This window comes from Piliocolobus tephrosceles, chromosome 13 (assembly GCF_002776525.5).
Source record: "Piliocolobus tephrosceles isolate RC106 chromosome 13, ASM277652v3, whole genome shotgun sequence".
Lineage (NCBI taxonomy): Eukaryota > Metazoa > Chordata > Mammalia > Primates > Cercopithecidae > Piliocolobus > Piliocolobus tephrosceles.
This window is the reverse complement of record NC_045446.1, coordinates 12,440,712-12,464,588: the sequence shown is the minus strand read 5'-3', so window position 1 is coordinate 12,464,588 and position 23,877 is coordinate 12,440,712. Positions and strand designations below refer to the sequence as shown.

The 23,877-nt window shown below is 45.2% G+C and overlaps 1 protein-coding gene across 1 annotated transcript in view; it reads right to left on the bottom strand.

The window, feature by feature from the left end:
- Positions 1 to 23,877, bottom strand: part of DDB1 (damage specific DNA binding protein 1) — a 40,305-nt gene that overhangs the window by 5,434 nt on the left and 10,994 nt on the right. Inside the window, exons 5-21 of the mRNA XM_023189448.2 lie at positions 22,884 to 22,998; positions 21,731 to 21,828; positions 20,105 to 20,263; positions 18,832 to 18,915; positions 18,120 to 18,236; positions 17,417 to 17,519; positions 12,139 to 12,214; positions 11,932 to 12,040; positions 9,951 to 10,129; positions 9,688 to 9,851; positions 9,503 to 9,610; positions 9,140 to 9,347; positions 7,322 to 7,417; positions 7,117 to 7,228; positions 5,654 to 5,777; positions 5,150 to 5,314; positions 4,346 to 4,440 (exon numbers count right to left, since the gene is read on the bottom strand). Of these exons, the coding sequence (XP_023045216.1) occupies positions 4,346 to 4,440; positions 5,150 to 5,314; positions 5,654 to 5,777; positions 7,117 to 7,228; positions 7,322 to 7,417; positions 9,140 to 9,347; positions 9,503 to 9,610; positions 9,688 to 9,851; positions 9,951 to 10,129; positions 11,932 to 12,040; positions 12,139 to 12,214; positions 17,417 to 17,519; positions 18,120 to 18,236; positions 18,832 to 18,915; positions 20,105 to 20,263; positions 21,731 to 21,828; positions 22,884 to 22,998 (2,112 nt within the window). The remainder of the gene's footprint in view (positions 1 to 4,345; positions 4,441 to 5,149; positions 5,315 to 5,653; positions 5,778 to 7,116; positions 7,229 to 7,321; positions 7,418 to 9,139; positions 9,348 to 9,502; positions 9,611 to 9,687; positions 9,852 to 9,950; positions 10,130 to 11,931; positions 12,041 to 12,138; positions 12,215 to 17,416; positions 17,520 to 18,119; positions 18,237 to 18,831; positions 18,916 to 20,104; positions 20,264 to 21,730; positions 21,829 to 22,883; positions 22,999 to 23,877) is intronic.

The following is a 23,877-nucleotide window of genomic DNA, read 5'->3' as shown; positions in this document are numbered from 1 at the left end:
TGGAATCCCAGCACTTTGGGAGGCTGAGGCAGGCGGATCACGAGGTCAGGAGATCGAGACCATCCTCGCCAACATGGTGAAACTCCATCTCTACTAAAAATACAAAAATTAGCTGGGCATTGTGATGCGTGCCTGTAATCCCAGCTACTCAGGAGGCTGAGGCAGGAGAATTGCTTGAACCAGGGAGGTGGAGGTTGCAGTGAGCCAAGATTACACCACTGCACTCCAGCCTGGCGACAGAGCAAGACTCCATCTCATAAATACATACATACATACATACATATATATACACATACCTACTATGGCTACCACACCTCTATCACAGGGTACAAGGTACCTCCAGAGTGCCCCCTCTTCAGGTAAGCCCACCCTGCTGGGCCTCCACACCTCCAACAGGGAGAGTGAAGGTGGGGGGCCTCAGAGTTCCACAGGTTCCTGCAAACACCTGCCACCACTCTCTCTCCACACTCTCAACCTCCCCATCGCCTTGGAGAGAGTCAAGACCAAGGCCAGACACCGCCAGAAGCCCAAGACTCCCATTCTCTTCCCAAAAGGTTGTAGATTTCCACTGTCCAACATGGTAGTCACTAGCTACACATGGCTATGAAACACTTGAAATGTGCCTAGTCCCTGCTGAGATGTGTTCTGACTGTAAAATACATACCAGATTTTTGAATTATTAGTATGAAAAACTAAAATATCTTGTGTTTTTATACAGATTACATGTGGAAATGCTAATATTTTAGATACCGGGTTAAATAAAATACCTTATTCATTTCACCTGATTCTTTGTGCATTTGTTAATGTGGCTACTAGAAAATTTAGAATGACATACATTACTCATATAATATTTCTATCAGCCACAGAATAGATATGTCCTCACCTGACCTCAATGCCACCCTCCACCCTCCTAATCCCTGTGCCCACCCACTGCTCCCTCTGGAACAGTCATTAATCATGGACAGCCTCTTCTCTGGGCAAACCCTTCACCTTCTCATTCTAACTGATATCCATGGCTCTTTCCTACGGGCCTTGTGGCGCTCTTAACTTCTCTGTTTTCTCTTCCACTGTCCCTCGTAACACTGGAACAGGAGGTAGCACAGTCTCCCATGCTCCTCGTCTGCTCTTTCAGACTTGTCACTCCCTCCCTTGAAACACCAGTTTTGAGGCTCATATCACCAGACCACACAACCACCATCACCTACTAAAGCAGTCACCTGAATTCCCACCCCACCCATCTCTCTCTCCCACACAACCTCCTGTAAGTGTTGATGACTATAATATTCACAGAGAAGGTCCTTCTAATACCCTCACATCGCTTTTCTGACCCCTTCTTTCCCACTTAGTCCATTCTTATGACCACCTCTTAAAGCCTGGCATTACAAGTAACCGCACTCTTCCTGAATCTTGTGTCCTCCACTCTGCCTCTTCTCAGATGCCCACAGTCCACCACCATAATCACATAGTAACTGTCTTGCAGATTCCAATGTCCTGACCCCTCTCCCCTTTCTCATGCTCATCCAACAAAACTCGACTTGGATAAAATTTTCATCTTCCACTACAGGTAAGAAAAACCAACCAACAGGATGACTGTTCTTTTAAATTCAAGACTACTAAGTGAAAGGGGGTTCCTAAACCTCTCAGGAATCACGCATTTTCCTACTCCATTCACTCTTCTGGTCCTAAAACAATGAATTCATCCTTTTTCCACTCTACTCAAATTGCCAATACCTCCTTCCCATCTTCTCTCTCAGCAATTTTACAGAGAACAGAGACACAGTCAAAAGGGCATTTTCATGAACTTCCATGTCTGTTCCCTTCTCTGCCACTGGGTTTGAGATCCCACCTCCTTTTGCCTGGCCAAGAACAATGGCTCTCTTTCTAACATCAGTCTCATCAGCATAGAAAACATGCGGCAGTGTTTCCCAGCTTGAAAACTTAAAAACAGGCCGGGCGCAGTGGCTCAAGCCTGTAATCCCAGCACTTTGGGAGGCCGAGACGGGCGGATCACGAGGTCAGGAGATCGAAACCATCCTGGCTAACACAGTGAAACCCCGTCTCTACTAAAAAATACAAAAAACTAGCCGGATGAAGTGGCGGGCGCCTGTAGTCCCAGCTACTCGGGAGGCTGAGGCAGGAGAATGGCGTGAACCCAGGAGGCGGAGTTTGCAGTGAGCCGAGATCTGGCCACTGCACTCCAGCCTGGGCGACAGAGCAAGACTCCGCCTCAAAAAAAAAAAGAAAACTTAAAAACAGAAAATTATTATCCTGAAATTTCCCTGTCCACATCACTCTGTCCTTTACTGCAAAACTCCCTGAGGGGTTTTCTGTACCAGCCTCCTTTCCTCCTACTCTCCGTTGAGCCAACTGCAATCAGGTTTCTAGCCCCACCACTCAACCAAGAGTTCTGATCAAGTTTACCACCGACTTCCATGTTACTAATCTTTATGTTACCTGACCTGCTGGCAACACTTGCAGTTTACCAATTCCCTCCTGCTTCAAATACTTTTTCTCCATGGCTTCCAAAACACTATTCTCTCGGTTCTTCTCTTACTTCACAAGTCACCCTTTGTTTGGCTAGATCTTCACCCTGTCTTTGAAATACTGGAGAGCTCCAGGGCTATCTTCAGATCCTATCTCTACGGGCTCTCAGCAGATGGTCTGGTGATGTCAACTAGACTTTTAGCTTTAACTGCCATGCTAGTATCTCCAGTATACCTCTTCCCTGGATTCCATACCTCTCTCATTGTTACCTAGTGAACATCTCCACTTAGATAACCACTGAGGCCGGGCGCGGTGGCTCAAGCCTGTAATCCCAGCACTTTGGGAGGCCGAGACGGGCGGATCACGAGGTCAGGAGATCGAGACCATCCTGGCTAACACGGTGAAACCCCGTCTCTACTAAAAAATACAAAAAACTAGCCGGGCGATTTGGCCAGCGCCTGTAGTCCCAGCTACTCGGGAGGCTGAGGCAGGAGAATGGCCTAAACCTAGGAGGCGGAGCTTGCAGTGAGCTGAGATCCGGCCACTGCACTCCAGCCTGGGCGGCAGAGCGAGACTCCGTCTCAAAAAAAAAAAAAAAAAAAAAAAAAAGATAACCACTGAAACTGAGTTATATCCAGAACCTCTGGTTTCCACTCCAAACCTGCTGCACTATCTTTCCATCAGTAAATGGCAAAGCCAAATCCCCCGACACTTTATTCCTCTGCCTCTCACATCTCATCTTCAATCTATCAAAGTCCTTCAATCCTACCCTCATAACATAAGCAGAATGTGACTACTCTTCTTCATCTCCTCCATCATCGCCTGGTCCCAGCAACCACCAACCACATCTAGATTACTACAAGAGCCTCCCCTAACTGACCTCTTCTACCACTGCTTCTACCCCTGCTCCCCTATAGCCTTTCCACAGAAGCAACATTATCTTTTAAAACACAAGTTCAATCATGTTCAAACCCTTGCTCAAACCCTCCAGAGGTTGCCATCATGCTCTGAATAAAACACTGACATGCCTACCAGGCTCTTCACGCTCTGGCCCCTGGCTGTCCACTGGACTCATCTCTCACCAGACCATCAGCTCAGTCCCCGCAGACACCAGGCCCGCCCACTCTTGCCTGTGACCTACCACCCCTTGCACTTGTCTTCCCCAAGCACAGGTAGGGTTCTTACCTCCCTTCATTTTGGAACCTGCTCAAATGCCACTGTGTATCCACGAGACCCTCCCGACCATGTAATATGAAACAGCAAACCCCACTTTCTATGTTTATCCCAGCATTCCTCCAGTCCTGTGCCCCTTTTATTTCTCACCATTTCATGTACTATATACTTTATTTGCTCAAAAACTCCAAAAGGGCAGCTGTCCATTTTGTTTGCTGCTATCTCCCTACTCCAAAACATCAAGTTGTCCATTTTCGATATACAAAATTTTTGTCAATTATACCTCAACAAAGATGGAAAAAAACTTTTTAGCAAGGGAGGTAGGGTCATGGCAAAAGCAGTGGAATATTTCAAAGGACTAGCTTTCAGGGATGCACTCAGGATATTCTGATTTGGCTCATTTTCTTTTGGCATGGAACACCCTACATGCAGGGACCACAGGTCTCACTCGTTTCTCAAGTCCCACAGCACTCAGGATCTAAAACACATGGGGGTTCATGTAACCTAGTTCAACACCTGGTTCAACCTCAGTTTCCCAGATTCTCAACTCAGAGCTCTATCTTCCACACCCACTACTTTGTTCTCCTTCAAATCTGACACACACGAGGCACCAGACAACTTAAGAGAGACACATTCTGCAGACAATGATGGGCAGCCTAAAGTAAGTACCAAGTGGTCCAGGCCTCACCGTGCTATTGATGCTGGCTAACAGCTTCCCGTTAAATTCCACCATAGAGTACACGGCCCCTTTCACTTCCTTTTCAGCCACAGTCTGTAGTTTTCCTGGGGGTGGAAAAAATATGTTTGAGTCTCTCTATGAGCCCATACTTTACCTTGTCAAAACAATCCTCTGGTGGCCCCTCTGGTATTAGTTCTTGCCCCACAAAGCCACTCGTCTAAAAAAACAACACAGACTCAGTATCTACTGGAGTTAACCACCACCTGAAGTATGAGCCCCAAGATAAAGTGCAGAGAAATACACTTGGCGTCTAGGATCTGCCTCCCGCCCTGAAACTCTAGATCTCTCTCTCAAGATGGAAACCAAATCCCATTTCAGCTATCTGAGATTTCCGGGCTGATAGTCTTTAGAGCCCTCTTGGGTGGGAGTAATGATAAAAGATATTAAAAGATAAACACAGTGCTGGAGCTGGAAAGAGCACCTAAATGCCTGAGCAACCAAGTGGAAAACAAATCTAGGATTCTTAATTTTTATACCTGTTGTCACTAGATTCCCTTACCCATCATTCACTTCTCCCACCCCTCCTTTTGTTTTTTGGCCTTTCAAAGAGTAGCAAAGAAAGAAATGTAAGCTAAATTTTACTGTGTACTGTTCACACGCTCCAAAATTCTATCAAATAAAGAAGAGAACCGCTCTTTACAGCAATGAACCCAACTTCTACTGCTTAACTGAGGCTCTCTGAAACCTCACAATGGCCTACTGACTTTCTCAGCATTTCACCTCCCTCAGAAACCGGAGACTGCGCCCCCTTACCATCTGAATACTGAAAGACCACAATGCGACCCTGCTTGGGCTCTGCCTCTTCAGGATACACCATTGCTGTGCCCACAATGAAGTAAGTGTTGGGGTCTTTGCCCAGCTTGCAGGAGACCAGGCTGAGGGCATATTCATTTTGCAGAAACTGGTGGGCATGAAGCACTAAATAGAGAGTAGAGAGATGACTATGTGACGATAGGTTATCCATGTCTGCATACACACGTAATCATGTATTTCTGTGAGGCCTGCGGCTTAGTCAGTGACAAAGCGTGTGCCACCTGCTGTCCCTGTCTCATCAGATTATCCGTCCCCCACCAGCCTAAGCTAAGGAGAGGATGCCCAAGCCTCCAAACTCACTGCCATCTCAAAGAGCTCCCACCCCTCCTTTCTGCTCCTCCTGGGATAGTCTGCCACATCTGTCAGGCTTTGTAGGTAACAGAGCCCAGAACAGCTGGATTAGGGAGGGCACAGATAAAAATTATCGAAAGAGCTCATGTGCACCTTCAAAGGTGTGTTGGTCAATGATAAGTAGGTTGTGCACCTCCACCTCTTCTCCAAAGGAGGTCTCATGAGGAGCAGTGCTGCTGGAGAACAGCTTGCTGGAGCTGACACTGCTGGAAAGAGCCTGCAAAAAGAGAGAATGCACATCATCCTTCTCAAACGCAGAAGAGGCGCTGAGACATCATTGTGAGGGGACTCGTCAGATCAGGACGGAGGCTGCAGCAGGCAAGAACTCCGATGGCTGGCAGCTCAAGGTGTCTGAGGAGAATGTTTCAGAGGAAACATGTAGTTGAAACATCAATCCAAAACACAGTAAAACTCTAAGGGTCATTAAAGACAAAGCGGTGATGCTGCAAGTCAATCAAACACAGCTAAAAAGGAACTTAGGTGACCTAATAAAGGGACAGACTTCACTACCCTCAATGGGAAGAGGAGCGGAGCACTTCAAATAAAAACAGAAGCCATGAAGACTTCAACTCTGGACTACAGAGGGAGGTCCTATCGCAGATGTATGGAAACAAGAAAGGCAGAGAATACATGGAAGAAAATGACCAGCTGGTATCTCCACTGAGCCTAGTATGTGTACCTCCAGACTGTCCTGTTACCTGCCTCATTCTGCAGGTAAGAAAACTGAAGTTTAGGCTTTCCCAAGGTCACACAGCTAGCAATAAACCTGGAAGCCAGGCCACGCACAGTGGCTCACGCTTGTAATTCCAGCACTTTGGGAGGCCGAGGCAGGTGGATCACGAGGTCAAAAGTTTGAGACCAAGCTGGCCAACACAGTGAAACCCCATCTCTACTAAAAACACAAAAATTAGCTGGGCATGGTGGCACGCGCCTGTAATCCCGGCTACTTGGGAGGCTGGGGCAGGAGAATCGCTTGAACCTGGGAGGTAGAGGTTGCAGTGAGCCAAGATCGCGCCACTGCACTCCAGCCTGGGCGACAGGGTGAGACTCCGTCTCAAAAAAATAAATAAAATAAAATAAAAAATAAAATACAATAAAATAAAAAAATAAAAATAAAATAAAATAAATAAAATTTAAAAAATAAAATAAAATAAAATAAACCCAGTTGGCACTTTTGAAAAGCTGGTTTCTGTCTTTAAAAAAGAAAAAAAAAAAAAAAACCTGGAAGCCCGTTCTGTCGGACTCCAAACCCCATGCTGCTCCCCTATTCTACTACTCTGCCCTACAAAGGACCCAAACTGATGGTGACAGAAAAGGAATTATTCATGCTGCAAGGCCACCAAGTAGGAACTGTTTTTTATAAATATACTTTTATAGAAGTCAGCTATGCTCACCTGTTGCCTACGGCTGCTTTCAGGCTACGATGGCAAAGTTGAACAGTCAGTGGTAACTGAGACCACATTGCCTGCAAAGCTGAAAGCCTTTATTACCTGGCCTTTACAGAAAGCTTGCTGGCCCCTGCTCTAATGTCATCTTTCTTTGTCCATTGCCCTTACCTGGGTGCTAGCGCTGGGCCTCAAGGCTGTTGTGCCCCCACTCGTGTCTTGGACTTCAATGCGGCTGGAGAGGACCCCGAAACACTGGGACACTTCCTGGTAGCAGATCTTCCTGCAGAACAAGTATGGAACAACAGCGTCACTTACAAAGTCAGAAGCGCCCTACACCAACTCCCACATCCCACTCTCCCAACCCGGGCCTCACCTTGGAGACTCATAGAGGGGAACTGTGCGAATGTGCAGCTTCTGGATCTCATCGATGGTGCCAATGGTGAGGGTGCTATTGTTGGCCAGTGCCAGGCTGGAAAGAAGGGTCTGGGTTTAGACTGTGGAGACTCAAGGAAGGCAAAGATTCTATGAGGCAACTCCACAGAGGAAGGAAAACAAGGCAGGGGCCAGGCACGATGGCTCACGCCTGTAATCCCAGCACTTTGGGAGGCAGAGACGGGAGGATCACGAGGTCAGGAGAACAAGACTATCCTGGCTAACACGGTGAAACCCCGTCTCTACTAAAAAAATACAAAAATTAGCTGGGCGCAGTGGTGGGCACCTGTAGTCCCAGCTACACGGGAGGCTGAGGCAGCAGAATGGCGTGAACCTGGGAGGCAGAGCTTGCAGTGAGTGAAGATTGCGCCACTGCACTCCAGCCTGGGCGACAGAGAGAGACTCCGTCTCAAAAAAAAGAAAAAAAAAGAAAAACAAGGCAGGATTACACCGGCTTTGACTCCATGCTAAACATCACCTGGAGAGACAGACAATTCTGATTCCTGGTCCCATCCACAAGATACTCTTATTTCATTGGTCTGGGTGAGCCTAGGCTGAGATTTTCAACAGCTTTCCATTTAATGATAACGTGTAGCCAGTTAAAAAAATCACCGCTCCAGGAAAGTGACTTTCAAACTACTGCCTGTGTCAGAGTCAGCTGGAGGGCTTGTCAAAACAGTCTGCTGGGTCCCCTCCCAGAGTTTGATTCTGTGAGTCAGGATGGGGCCTGAGCATCTGCATTTCTTTTTCTTGCTTTCTTTCTTTTTTGAGAGAGAGTCTCAGCTCTGTTATCTAGGCTGGAGTGTGTAGCAGTGCAATCTAAGTAAGCTCACTGCAACCTCCACCTCCCAGTTTTTTTTTTTTTTTTTTGAGACAGAGTTTTGTTCTTGTGGCTGGAGTGCAATGGTGGGATCTCAGCTCACTGCAAACTCTGCTTCCTGGGTTCAAGCGATTCTCCTGCCTCAACTCCTGAGTAGCTGGGATTACAGATGCCTGCCACCACACCCAGCTAACTTCTGTATTTTTAGTAGAGATGGGGTTTCGCCATGTTGGCCAGACTGGTCTCGAGCTCCTGACCTCCGGTGATCCACCCACCGCAGCCTCCCAGAGCTGGGATTACTGGCATGAGCCACAGCACCCAGCAACCTCCCAGTTTCAAGGGCATCTCCTGCCTCAGCATCCCAAGTAGCTGCGATTACAGGCATGTACCACCATACCTAATTTTTGTATTTTTAGTAGAGATAAGGTTTCAACATGTTGGCCAGGCTGGTCTCAAACTCCTGACTTCAAATGATCCTCCTGCCTCGGCCTCCCAAAGTGCCGGGATTACAGGCATGAGCCACCGTGCCCAGCCAGAGAATCTGTATTTCTAACAAGTTCCCAAGTAGTGCTGTAGCTGCTGGTTGGGGCCACCCTTTGAGAACTCCTGCTCTAGAGGGACACAAAATGATCTCTAAATCAGGGGTTATGAAACAATCATCTGAATCACCTGGTAAGTTTTCTGAAAATACAGATTCCAGAGCTCAACCTCAGACCTACTGAATCAGACTCTGAGGAGGATTCCAAAAACCCTGCAGTTTTAAAAAACTTCCCAGGTGTTTCTAGTGGGTAGCCAGATTTGAGAACCTCTGCACTATACCTCCCATTTCAGTTACTTATGACTTTGACACCAGAAAAAGGCTTTGAGGTAAGGGTTTGAGGAAAACATCATGATCCCCTCAATCAATAGCTTTCATTACATAAGGAAAAAGAGACTCACCTGTCAGGATAGCCATCTGAATTGAGGGGACACATGTAGTTCACTTCCTTGAGGTTGACATTTGAGAAGACCAATTTGTGGTTGCTGCTATAGATGACAGTGGGGCGGTCAGAGCAAGCAAAGACGTTGGTGGTAGAAAGAGAACGAAAAGTCCTCAATACGGTGGGCTGGGTGCCTAAAGTCACCTTCTTACGGTCACTCAACAGACCTACAGAGAGAATGACATCAGGAGAAAAGAAGAAAGAAAACAGGACAAATAGCTGGCCTGTGAAAGTTCAAAAGCAGAACCCTGGGACTAAGAATTCTGTGTAATTCTAAGACTCCAATTTTGAACAAGTCCCTCACTCAAAATACTACTCTCACCTGTCTCAATGTTGAGCCCAAAGTAGAAAAGCGCTCCATCTCCCAAGGCACAAAGGAGGTAGTGGCTACTCTCAAAGGTGGTCATCAGGATGGAGCGAGGAATGATCTCTGTGAGAAACAGGGACATCATGTTCTTGTTCCACATTTTGACTCTGTCCCAACCCAGGTCCCTAAATGACACATACCTCCACCCAGCATCTCCTTGTGCAGTAGTTCAAAAGAGGGCAACTTCAAGATACGAGCCGAGATATCCGTCCAGAGGCCAATGGCACAAAGAGGGGACAGTCCATTGCTGTCTCCTAATGGCGTGATGTCCAAGCAAGCCACTTCATGTTCCATCTCTGTGTGGCTGAACAAAGAAGAATATGGCAAAGGAAGGAATCCAAGGATCAAAGAAGTCCTAGAGAAAAGAGAAGGAAAGCAAGCAGACAGAAAAAAAAACACACACCTGATCTGCCGGAGCTCCTGAGGATGGATCTGCAGATAGTAGAGGGCCCTGCCCACAGCCACCACCACCTGGCTGCTGTTGCAGGAAGCCACACTGATGTTCTTGGCCTGAGGCTCCTTCCATTCACTGACCAGAGCTTTGGGTTCTTGAGAGACCAACCTTACCGATGCTGAAGTGATCTAGATAAAAAGCAGATGAGCAAATGTCTCCAAGCATCTGCCAGGGTCCACACAGGAGTGGAAAGGTGGTAAATACAGCCCTAATAAAGCCCTACGAATAAGCTACATGCAGCTTCTATTTCTTATTCCCCAAAGTCCTGCTAATGATTACAAAAGACGTCATTTTTGGATGAACGCCTGAAGAAGGCCAGCTTAAAAGTAGCTTACAGCTTCCAAACCTACAGCCAGTGGGGAAAAGGCCTATTTCATTCTAATTGAGGCTTACTTGGGTATTACAAACTGCATCCTGTGGGAAGATGTGAATACAGTAAGACCCTGTGACCACCAGTTTTTTGGCTTATTTTTTTTTTTGAGACAGAGTCTTGCTCTGTCGCCTAGGCTGGAGTGCAGTGGCTCAACCTCAGCTCACCACAACCTCCACCTCCCGGGTTCAAGCCATTCTCCTGCCTCATGCCTCATGCCTCATGCCTCAGCCTCCCGAGTAGCTGGGATTACAGGCGCATGCCACCACACCTGGCTAACTTTTGTATTTTGAGTACAGACGGGGTTTCACCATGTTGGCCAGGCTGATCCTGAACTCTCGACCTCATGATCCACCCACCTTGGCTTCACAAAGTGCTGGGATTACAAGCGTGAGCCACCGTGCCTGGATGTAACCACCAGTCTTAGCAGTTTTTCTCAACCTCCAAATCAGACCTCTAAAATATCTAAGTTCTTTACTGTGTATGAGCCAGTTAAATTATTTAAAGTTCCTTAATAAAGGTTACAAAATTGTATAGAAATATATTGTATAAATTTATCACTGAAATAAAACAGGAAGTAGGTCGGTGACACTGTTTTCTATTCATTCATCTTACCTAGCATGATCTGAGTTTATATTTAAGGATGAAAGCTCTTTAATAATAGATAGGTGAGCTGGTGCCAGTCTTCAGGCCAATAGTTAGATAACACTGACAAAGCAATGACTCAGTATCTGGGCATGTCCCACACTTGGTTTGCAAACTGACAGAATTTCCCTCCAGTTTTACCAATCTACCACTGCCAGGTGGCTACAAGGAAAATCGGGTGGGTAAAAAGATGGAGACAGTTCATTAATCCTTAGGCACTCCAGCGCCCTACCCACCAATGGCAAGACGGACTCTGGCCACAGAGTCAAGAATAGCTCAAAAAGTTAGGAGAGAGTGCAAAAAGTTAAAGGATGTCAGGGACACACCAAACTTCAAAAAATTGCTGAGGGGTGGAAGGATGTCAGAAATGAGGTTCTCGTGGATAACAAACGCCAGAAGGCTATCTGTCCCCATATCGCAGATAGATTGAAAGTAAGGATCAGAATAGGGTAAGCTTCGGTTATAATTAACATGTGGAAAGAGTCATATTGGATGGTAGCATCATGATAAATTTTTTTTTGTGTGCTTTTTGGTATTTTCCAATTTTTTAAATAAGGATGTATCACTATTTTAACAAAGGGAAAAAATTTGAGTGTCTCGGAAAATAAAGTTAGTGCTAAAACAGGATCCGAAACTATATTTTTTTATTTATGTATACAACAATTCGAGTCTATAAAAGAAAATGTAAATAAATACACATACATTTGCAGAAAAAAATAAAGCTAAAATGAGCAACTCTAAGGTTAAGAGCTGTGATCTCTGAGTAGTGGTTTATCTATAATTTTTTTCCCCTAGAATTTTTACATTATTTTTGGAGCCATAAAAATTGGTTGTTTTAAAATCCAGTGGTGCTCTGTACTGCACTCTAGGTCAATTCAAGTACATGGTAACACCTGCCCCTTTCTCAGTTATCACCTGGATAAGCTGCTGATGAGCCACGTTGCCACAGAAGAAAGTCTGCTGATCATCCACGAAACCCATCAGTTCGGTTTCTTCTACCTCCTCTCCATTTAACATGAGAACTCTGCAGCAGAATGGAGGGCCTGGGTCAGCCTGGGACCAGCTTCCCCACCTCACAACCTTCTCACCAGCACCAACAGCTGGGACTATACCCATCCTTACCTTGTCTGGCCCACAAAAGAGAGCACCAAAGTGTCATCAGTCTCACGATTAGGGTCAGACCGCAGTGGCCATAATCCTGGAACAAGGACCAAGGATTTAGTTGCATAGGACACACCAACACTTAGCGTGCATATCTACAGACAGGGCAGGCCAGGGGCAGTGGCTCATGCCTGTAATCTCAACACTTGAGAAGGCTGAGGCAGGAGAACTGCTTGGGACTAGGAGTTCTAGACCAGCCTGGGCAAAATGGAGAGACAGACCTTGTCTCTGCTAAAAATACAAAAGAACTTGCTAGGTGTGGTGGCACAAACCTGTAGTTCCAGCTACATGGGAGACTGAGGTGGGCGGATTGCTTAAGACTAGGAGAAAGAGGCTGCGGCTATGATCATGTCATTGCACTCCAGCCTGGGTGACACAGCAAGATGCCGTCTCAAAAAAAAAAGGTATATATATGGATAGGGCAGCCTGACACCACTGGAAGGGCTGGAACTTGGAGCCCTGAGCTGAAACCCCCTCTCCGCTCCTTCTTGGTTTTAAGGCTCTAAAAAGTTAGGTTTTTTTTTTTTTGGCCTTTTTTTTTGTGAGAGAGTCTCGCTCTGTCGCCCAGGCTGGAGTGCAGTGCCCCGATCTCGGCTCACTGCAAGCTCTGCCTCCCAGGTTCATGCCATTCTCCTGCCTCAGTCTCCCAAGTAGCTGGGACCACAGGTGCCCACCACCATGCCCAGCTAATTTTTTGTATTTTTAGTAGAGACAGGGTTTGGCTGTGTTAGCCAGGATGGTCTCAATCTCTTGACCTCGTGATCCGCCCTCCTCAGCCTCCCAAAGTGCTGGGATTACAGGTTTGAGCCACCATGCCCGGCCAAAAGTTAGTTTTAAAGCTGTTTTGAGCCTATTTTAAATTTGGGATTGGATTATATACATTTCCATGACCCAAAGTCTAAATTTATTTTTTTATTTTTTATTTTTTTTGAGACACAGTCTTGCTCTGTCACCCAGGCGTGGGTGCAGTGGCATGATCTCGGCTCACTACAACCTCTGCCTCCGGGTTCAAGCAATTCTCCTGCCTCAGCCTCCCGAGTACCTGGGACTACAGGCGCGGATTACCACGCCCAGCTAATTTTTTCTATTTTTAGTAAACACAGGGTTTCACCATGTTAGCCAGGATGGTCTTGATCTCCTGACCTCATGATCCGCCGGCTCAGTCTCCCAAAGTACTAGGATTACAGGTGTGAGCCACTGCACCTGGCCTAAATATATTTTTTAAAAGTACACAGAAAAGTCTCATTTCCATATCTCCCTCCAACCCATTCCCCAAACAAGTAATCAATAAAAGCATCTTGTTTAGCCTTCTAGTAAAGAGACGGGGTGTGGGGGGATCTTACTATGTTGCTCCAGTCTGGCCTCCATCTCCGGGGCTCAAGTGATCCTCCCACCTCAGCCTCCTGAATAGTGAGGACTACAAGCCCACCACTCAACACCAAGCTTAATTTTTTTTTAATTTAAGGAAATAGAGTATTACAAGCAAATACAAATATAATATAGTTTATCAAGCACTATTCTGCACCTTGTTCTTTCATTTAACAATATATGCTTAAAGCCCTTATCAGAACACAGTTATTTGTGTAAATCATTTATCCATACAATTATTATTAAATTATGCAGATTAACAAATCCCTTCTCATGACATTTACACAGTATTTTGCTATAACATACAATGCCACAAGAAATAAGCTTGTATCTTTATGTCACTTTACACATATGAAGTTCAGGTAGAGGCTCAGAACTGGGACTACTAAGTAAACTGCTAAATGCTGTGTCTGATGTTGCCCAATTCTCGTCTATAGAGGATGCACAAGTATGTTTATTTTCTCACGCCCGACCAACATCACATGTGGTCACACTTCTGGATTTTGGTCAACTAGTAGAGTTGTTTGGTGTTAATGTGCATTTCTCAGGACTGCTGCCTGTCCATTCATGTCCTTTGCTAGTCTGGGGACAGAAAATTTAGTGATCTTCCTATACATTTTTTATAAATTAGGAAGACTGGGCCTTTTGTCTACAAGATGAACTACAGAATATTTTTATCCAGTTTGTCATTTCTTCTGACTTAGCTAATAGTGTTTTGTTTTGCTTTTGCTATAAAGTGTTTTATCTTTATATAGTTGAATTTATCAATCTTTCTTTCCGGCTTCTGTACTTTGGGTCATAGTTATGGCTTCATTTTTTTACATTAAGTTTTTCATCCATTTAGATTCTAGCCAAGTGTACATCTGGCAGGCAGTAGGAACCCAAACTTGTCTTTTCCCAAATGACTATCAGTTATCCCAAAAACACCATTTATTAAGTCCCAACTTTAAGCTAGGCTCAGTGGCTCATGCCCGTCATTACAGCACTTTACAAGGCCAAGGAGGGAGGATCGCTTGAGCCCAGGAGTTTGAGACCAGCCTGGGCAACATAGGGAGACCCTGTCTCTACCAAAAAAATAAAATTAGCCAGGCATGGTGGCACATGGTTGCAGTCCCAGCTACTGGGAGGCTGAGACAGGGAAGATCACTTGAGCCCAGGAGACTGAGGCTATAGTAAGCCATGATCATGCCACTGTACTCCAGCCTGGGTGACACAGTGAGACCCTTTCTCAAAAAATGAATAAAAATAAAAATAAAAATTTTAAAAGTCCCAACTTTACTCACTGAACTGAGAAGCCACCACTATCATACACTGAATTTCCACATGTAATTGTCATTTCTGGAGTTCTGAATCTGCCCATTAGACTCTGCCTATTCATCAGCAATACTACACTTCTAATTATAGAGGCTTAAAAGTACGTTTCAGTATCTGGTAGGGTTAACCTGTCTCACTGCTTTGTTTTTTTGAGATGGAGTCTCACTCTGTCGCCAGGCTGGAGTACAGTGGCGTAATCTCGGCTCACTGCAACCTCCGCCTCCCGGGTTCAAACGATTCCCCTGCCTCAGCCTCCCGAGTAGCTGGGACTACAGGCACGCGCCACCACTCCCAGCTAATTTTTTGTATTTTAGTAGACACGGGGTTTCACCATGTTGGCCAGGATGGTCTCAATCTCCTGACCTTGTAATCTGCCCGCCTCGGCCTCCCAAAGTACTGGGATTACAGGCATGAGGCATCACGCCCTGCCTCTCACTGCTCTTTTTAAAGTTTTCCTGGTTATGCCTGCTTCTTCCTTCTTCCATTTGGACTTGTCTAAGTCAAGGAAAAAATGTATACATATTGAGGTACATTATATATAAAGAGAGAACAACTTTGTATTGATTTGCAGACCTTGGTGTGTCTTTTTCATTTGATCAACTTGTTCTTTTCATCCTTTAGGAGTATTTTTAAGTTTTCCTTGAATAGGTTTTGCACAATTTTGTTAAATGTAGTCCTTGGTACTTTATCATTTTCTTGTTATTGTAAATTGCCCCCTTTTCTCTACTATACTTTCTAATTGTGTTTACATGAAAGCTATTAATGTTAGTACATTACTTTTATATCCTGCTACCTTAGTGAATTTTTATTGTCTATAGTAGTTTTTTAGTTGATTATCTTGGGTTTATAGTTACATGATCTCTTCCTTTGCAATTTCATATACTTCTATTTCTTTTTTTTTTTTTTTTTTTTTTTGAGATGGAGTCTCATCATGTGGCCCAGGCTGTAGTGCAGTGGCACAGTCTCAGCTCACTGCAACCTCTGCCTCCCAGGTTCAAGTGCCTCTCCTGTCTCAGCCTCCCGAGTAGCTGGGATTACAGGCACCCACATCATGCTTGGCTAATTTTTTGTATTTTTAGTAGAGACAGGGTTTCACCATGTTGGCCAGGCTGGTCTCGAATTCCTGAAATCAAGTGATACACCTGCCTCAGCCTCCCAAACTGCTGGCATTACCGGCATCAGGCAACATGCCTGGCCATACTTCTATTTCTTTTTTTTTTTTTTTTTTTTTTGAGACAGAGTCTCGCTCTGTCACCCAGGCTAGAGTGCTGTGGCCGGATCTCAGCTCACTGCAAGCTCCGCCTCCCGGGTTCACGCCATTCTCCTGCCTCAGCCTCCCGGGTAGCTGGGACTACAGGCACCGCCACCTCGCCCGGCTAGTTTTTTGTATTTTTTAGTAGAGACGGGGTTTCACCGTGTTAGCCAGGATGGTCTCGATCTCCTGACCTCGTGATCCGCCCGTCTCGGCCTCCCAAAGTGCTGGGATTACAGGCTTGAGCCACCGCGCCTGGCCTACTTCTATTTCTTTATTCACCTTTTCCCATACTTTTTTTCATATTCTGAATTACTCCCTTTTTAAAATTGAGATGGGATCCTGCTACGCTGCCCAGGCTGGTCTCAAACTCCTAGACTCAAGCAATCCTCCTGCCTCAGCCTCCCAAGTGGCTGGGACTACAGACACACGCCACTGCACCTGCCTTCAGAATTACTCTTTTAAAGATGTGCCTCCTATATACAACTTTAAGGTGGTTTTGTTTTATGATTTGATCTGATTTATGTTGTCCTCAAACAGGACATTTACATTTACTGACATGACAACTATGTTCCATATCAATTGTGTCATATTGTTTTAGGTTACGCTTATACGTTGTAAATGTCTTTCACTGTGTAGCCTCTTTTTTGTAGGGGGGGGGACAAGATCTGTTGCCCAAGCTAGAGTGCAGTGGCATAATCATGGCTCTCTACAGCCTCAAGGCTACAAACACCTAGGCTAGAACCAAGTAGCTGGAACCACAGGCATGCACCATCACCCCTGGCTAATTTTTAATTTTTTTATAGAGATGAGGTCTACATTGCCTAGACTGGTCTCAAACTCCTGGGCTTAAGCAATCCTTCCACCTTGGCCTCCCAAAGTACTGTAATGACAGGCATGAGCCACGCCACCTCGCCTAGCCTCTGATCTTTTTTTTATTAAAATTCTCCTGGAATTTAGGAAGATTTACATTTTTTATCTAGAAGTTACATTTATACATATATCTCCATAAAATATCCTGTCTCTTTATGAATTCTACCAGTTCCCTCATAAAAACATTAAATTTAATTTATAATCTTTTAATCCCCTTGTCCTATGTTCTACTACCAATTTTGATTAGTAGTATTTTTTTTGAAGTTTACTTCTATACTTTCAGATATGTTTAAGCTTCTGATCTGTTGTTATGACTTTCACTCTTCATTTGATTTGCTTTCCTCTGGCTCTCACCAAAACACCTTCACAACATATAACAAGGCCAAAGTCCCTCATATAAGATCTGCATCCTGTGTTCACCAAAAAAGCTACCTTTGATGCCTGGTAAGTCAATGCTGGCATGCTCGTGGATTCCAATTCCATTCCGGATGATCCGCAAGGAACCTTCCTTGAAAGCCCCAGAGCAAGTGACCAGCTGCAAGCAGAGAAAACATTTCTAAAGAACCCCCTCAAAATACTGGGCCAGTCATACTGATGCCCAGAAAGCAAACACGGTATACCTAAATCCAAGAACCTTTATTGTGGGGCTGGTTTGAGGATGCAGACTTGGCAGAGGTTGATTTCCAAAGTTTTTCAAATTTATGGAGCAGACAGGACATCCTAGTGCAAGAAGCAAAAAGCTTCTACCACTGCTCCTAGCAAGCTTGCTTAGATCCCTGGGACCTAGTTTACTAGAATGAGCAAAGGATCTGGACTTATATACACCTGCCACTTACTAAGTTAGGTGACTTTGGAAAAAGTTACTTAATCTTTCTCAGCCCTAATTTTCCTCACTTCTGAGATAGCCAAAAATCCCTATCTAGCGTACTTGTGTAATTAGAGATAATATATATAAAGTGCCTGGCAGACCAAGATAGGCACTCAATAAACAGTAGTTATCCTTATATCATTCGGATTCATGAGGGGGCTCTTAAAAGTATTTTCAGTGCACCCTCCCCATTCTAGATAAGCATAGCTAGGAGGACACAGTTTGAGTGGGCATATACCAACTATCCACTTTCAGAATGGCCCTTACCTGCCCCTGCCCCTGCCTCTCCAGGTCCACCACGCACATATCCACAATGGGTCCTAAGTTAGTAAATGTTTCCATGGCCACTACATAGGAGCCTTGTTCATTACTGTCAACGTTGAGCTAAGAAGAAAGAACAACGTTATGTTAGTCCTAGAACACCCTAACAGACCCACCCAAAAGAGATGGTTATTGTCCAAAAGAAACTCTCAATAACTAGTTTCTAGATCTGCCATTCTCGTGTTCCAAGGGATGATTCCAGAAGGGGACTGTTGACTAAGGAATACGGTTGTCCTACAGGTGACCCATGAATCAGAGAAGGATGGCTGACCTAGAGTCCATGGATGGATTTCAGAGAAGAAGTGAATGTTTGAAAATTAATGTAAAATGTTTGCATGCATTTTCCTGCAAAGAAGGTCCAAAATTTTCATATTCTAGAAGTCCATTACATTAAACTATAACCTATTTGAAGGTAGGAGCTGGGTCTTATACGTCAATGTATCCACAGCACCTAGCACCTTGCCCGGCAAATTTGCTGAATGAACCACAAAGACAAAGAGCTAGTCAGAGGTAGGATGTTAAATTAACCAAGTAGAAAGCTGGATAGTAGGGATGTGGATAAAATGGAGAGATTCTGAGAGGCACCAAACATAGGAGAAATTTGATGAGGAAACAGTGAGGATAGCAAAAAAGAAACCAGAAACAAGTGTCTTCTCACCTTCACAAGCTGAGAGTCACCCAGGCGAGACCCGACAAACACAACACCATTATCAAGGTATGTCAAGCACTCAGCAATAGAGGTCTGGAAGAAAGTAAGCAACGTGAAAGAAATGAGAATGGACTCCACATGGGATCCAGATACTACCCACATCTCAGACATCTGCTGAAAAAACTCCCAACTGCAGCCGTAATTCAGGACAGTTCTGTTTCAAATTCCCAGGTCACACTAAGCAAACATTTCTAAATCTCTGGTTTGTGATTCTTCATCTGTTGCATCCCTACACTCAAAAAAACTATCATTTTGTCTTATATATTCCTGCTCCAAAAGATACTTCCTATTTTTTTTTTTTTTTTTTCCCGAGACAGAGTCTCGCTCCATCACCCAGGCTGGAGTGCAGTTGCGCTATCTTGCTCACTGCAAGCTCCGCCTTCTGGGTTCGTGCCATTCTCCTGCCTCAGCCTCCCGAGTAGCTGGGACTACAGGTGCCCGCCACCACACCTGGCTAATTTTTTAATTTCTGTATTTTTTTAGTAGAGACGGGGTTTCACCGTGTTGGCCAGGATGGTCTCGATCTCCTGACCTCGTGATCTGCCTGCCCTGGCCTCCCAAAGTGCTGGGATTACAGACAGGCGTGAGCTACCGCGCCCAGCTCTAAGTATTAATATTAAACTTTTTGGGAACCTCCTCCCAGAACTGAAATCGGCAATTTTTTTTTTTTTTTGAGACAGGGTCTCGCTGTCACCCAGGCTGGAGTGCAGTGGTACAATCCTGGCTCACAGACTGCAACCTTGACCTCCCCAGGCTAAGGTGATCCTTCTACCTCAGCCTCCCAAGTAGATGGGACTACAGGCACACACCACCATACCCAGCTAATTTTTGTACTTTTTGTAGAGATGGGGTTTTGCCATATTGACCAGGCTAATCTCGAACTCCTGGGGCTCACACAATCTGCCTGACTCGGCCTCCCAAAGTGCTGGGATCACAGGTGTGAGCCACTGAAACCAGCTAGATTGACATTTAATTCCAGATTATATCCTTTTGTTTCCCTTTCTTTTCCTTTTCTCACGGGCAGCTTGGGTAGATTCTCACAGGATCCTGTGAGATTCTCCAATACCTAACTCATTCAATAGTCAACTTCCACAGCAAGAACAACTGTTTGTTGTTAGGTGTTAAGTAACATAATTCCCAGAGTTGAGGTGTGGGACCACACACTTGGGATCTTTAGGAACCTAAGAGAACACTGTAGAGGAACAGGGAGAACAAGTTCTACCTCTCCAAGAAGTTCTACACGGAGATCCTTGAGCGTGACGGTGCCATCCATCTGTTCCTCCTTCTCCAAAAGCAGCATGAAGAGCCGGCCTTCCATGTCTCCCAGCAGGTATCTTGAGCCATTAGGGTCCACTCGATTGTGGCACACAATCGTGCTTTGCTGCCAATGGGGAGGAAACAGTCATTAGAGATTCAGCATCTTCCACACCAGAAAACAAACCCTACTGGACCACTCCCTTTACCAAACCCAGCCATTTTACCGGCAGACAAATCGCTCAGATAACATTACATGAAAATGAGGATAGATCCTATTCCCCATTAATACAAAATGGGGAGCTTTTTTATTTTGAAGATAATTTTCTGAGGAGCTCCATCAATATATCTTATATGTTTACTGATATGTCGTCATTCTGCAGGAAAATAGAAATACACAGAATAGGAAGCTGCTGCCAAAATTCACTGAACTATGCATGCTATTACAAATGTAGTTATTTATTCTTAATACCACTAATTACCCCCACCACTGTGGCAATGCTACCACAGATTTTGTTCTTTTTTAGAGACAGGGTCTCACTATGTCACCCAGGCTAAAGTACAGTGGCTATTCACAGGCATGATCACGGTGCACTGCAGCCTAACTCCTGGACTCAAGTCATCCGCTCAAGCGGCTAGGACTGCAGGCACTTGCCACTGTAGCCAGCTAGATTTTGTTCTTTTTTCTCAAAAAGAAAGTAAAATGAAATTTTTAAGGCTAAATTTTTACAACTTCATATTCTAAGTCCGTGAAATTTTTGACTTTTTTAGCCTTTATAATTTATCAATATATTACTTTATATGACTTGAGCCCTGAACACATTACATGCAACAGAAATTGCCAAAATTACGGCCAGGCACGGTGGCTCATGCCTGTAATCCTGGCACTTTGGGAGGCCGAGGCGGGTGGATCACCTGCGGTCGGGAGTTTGAGACCAGCCTGATCAACATGGAGAAACCCCATCTCTACTAAAAATACAAAATTAGCCAGGCGTGGTGGCACATGCCTGTAACCCCAGGTACTAGGGAGGCTGAGGCAGGAGAATCGCTTGAACCTGGGAGGCAGAGGTTGCGGTGAGCCGAGATCGTGCTATTGCACTCCAGCCTGGGCAACAAGAGCAAAACTCAATCTCAAAAGGAAGGAATTGCCAAAATTTTCCCTACTTAAAGTTGCCCCATGTGGTGGTTCATGCCTGTAATTCTAGCTACTCGGGAGGCTGAGACAAGAGGATCAGTTGAGCCCAGGAGTTCAAGGCTACAGTGAGCTACAATCATTGTCACTGCATTCTAGCTCTCCAGCCTGAGCGACAGAGTAAGACCTTGTCTCTTTGACAAAAAAAGTTGCCCCAGTCAATGAAAAGGGGAAGCCTGTTTTGATTATCATTTATCTAAGCTAGCAACCAAGCTCTCTGTAAGCAAATCCAGGCTAATCTCTTTCTGTATTCCCAATGGCCAACACAATATCTTGTATAAACAGAAAATGGTGTAACAGGCATCTGTGAATCTCCTTTTGACACACGAGAGAAAGGGAGGAGCAAGGTGAAGACAAGGAAAGAAAAGATGAAAGGAAAAAAGGTAGAGGACTGCTGCTCACCTTGATGATAGGAGGGGCAATAGCCAGGTATTTGTCACCATTGTGATAGGTGATTGACTCCTGTCCAATGATGATGGCCCCCCCAAAGGGCTCTGGGACTGCAGGAAAGACAGCAAAATTAGAAAGCTCAGCACTCTGGGTCTGCCAAACCAGGACTGGCAAGAGTACAGGTCTAATTAGCCCCAAGACAAACTTTAAGATCATTATTTTAAAAAGGACATCAAAACCCAGGGAACATGATAGCCTTTACAAGATTCTTAGAATTTGTTGACTGGCCATTATCTAATCCTGGTAATATTTTTACTGCCACTCTTCTGGTGTTTGACTATTCCTATGGGTGGGGAGTCTTCTCCATGTTCTTCCCCGTGCATTCTCCCCCACTTTTCTTCTCAACTTCTAATCCTTTCCAAGTAAAAGCTTTTACTTTTTTTTTCCTGGTCTCTACTCTTGTTCCTTAGCTTAACTTCCCCCCATTATCAGGGCCACCATTTAGAAGAGTCAATTTTCTCTTAAGAATTTTAAAACTTCCCTACTGAGTGAGACAAACATAATGTAAGGGCACAGTTAGGACAAGGAGTGAAGAGGCCTGGATTCTAGCCCAGGCTAGATCATGGACAGACACGGGCAGGTCCCTCTGGCCCTGTTTCCTCATCTATGAGGTAAAGAAATCAGATAAGCTCTATTGCTCCCTTTCGGTTTTTTTTTTTTTTAAAGAGATGGGGTCTCATTACGCTGCCCAGGCTAAACTGAAACTCCTAAGCTCAAATGAACCTCCCACCTCAGCCTCTTGAGTAGCTGGGACTATAGATCCTGGCTTCCTTTCAATTTTAAATGTTATGCCCAGCAATAAAATAATGAGACTCATTTCCATATGCCACTGTGCAAATCAATCTCAGTGTTTTATAGTCAATCCCTCCACCCAAGTAAAAGAGAAGTTATACTTTTGGGGGGAGGAATGAAAAACAGAAAATTTCAAAGACAGAAAAAAACAAAGCACAATTTAGAGAAAGCAGACATAAAGGTGTGGTAAACAATGCACACCTTCAATAATACTGAGCGCCAAAACGAAAGGAAGAGAAGGTGAGAGAGAAAACAAGAATAGGGAACTAGCCGAGACCCGGGTGGAGGCATATTTCCTAAACCCCCAACCAACCTGCAATCACCATGGAAGCTTCAGCTTCAACATTTTCCTGTTTCCAAGGGCCCTTATTGAATTCCTTCTCTCGGAGAGACACCTCATAGGTTTTTACATGCCGCCCCTGAGGGTCCTGGGTGGGGGAAAGGTGAAATGGTTAGCCCTTAGGAAGGGTAAGCCTTGGGCTAAAGAGAGGTGCTGAAAGGGACAAGCTACCACCACCCAGCCTCTGACAGTCCCGTCACATCAGCCCTCCCATCCTCATCCATCAGTATACTGACAATCACCAGCTGAGCCTGGGATTAATTCCTAGGTAGACTGCAGCATCTGAGATCTACCATTCCTAACCATTCAACCAACCAAGAAAGGTTTAAAGAATTAGAAAAATGAACTTGTCACACTGCACTAGGTACCATAAGAGATACTGTGTGCCGGGCACAGTGGCTCACTCCTGTAATCCCAGAACTTTGGAAGGCTGAGGTGGGTGGATCACCTGAGGTCAGGAATTCAAGACCAGCCTGGCCAACATGGCAAAACCCTGTCTCTACTAAAAATACAAAAATTAGCCCTGCGTGGTGGCGTATGCCTACCATCTCAGCTACTCGGGTGGCTGAGGCGGGAGAATCACTTGAACCCAGGAGGCGAAGGTTGCAATGAGCCAAGATGGTACCACTATACTCCAGCCTAGGCAACAGAGCAAGACTCCATCTCAGGAAAAAAAAAAAAAAAAAAAAAAAAAGCCGGGTGCGGTGGCTCACTCCTGTAATCCCAGCACTTTGGGAGGCCGAGGCGGGCGATCGAGACCATCGTGGCTAACACGGTGAAACCCCGTCTCTACTAAAAATACAAAAAATTAGCCGGACATGGTAGTGCGTGCCTGTAGTCCCAGCTACTCGGAGGCTGAGGCGGGAGAATGGCGTGAACCCGGGAGGCGGAGCTTGCAGTGAGCTGAGATCGCGCCACTCCACTCCAGCCTGGGCAATAAAGCGAGACTCCGTCAAAAAAAAAAAAA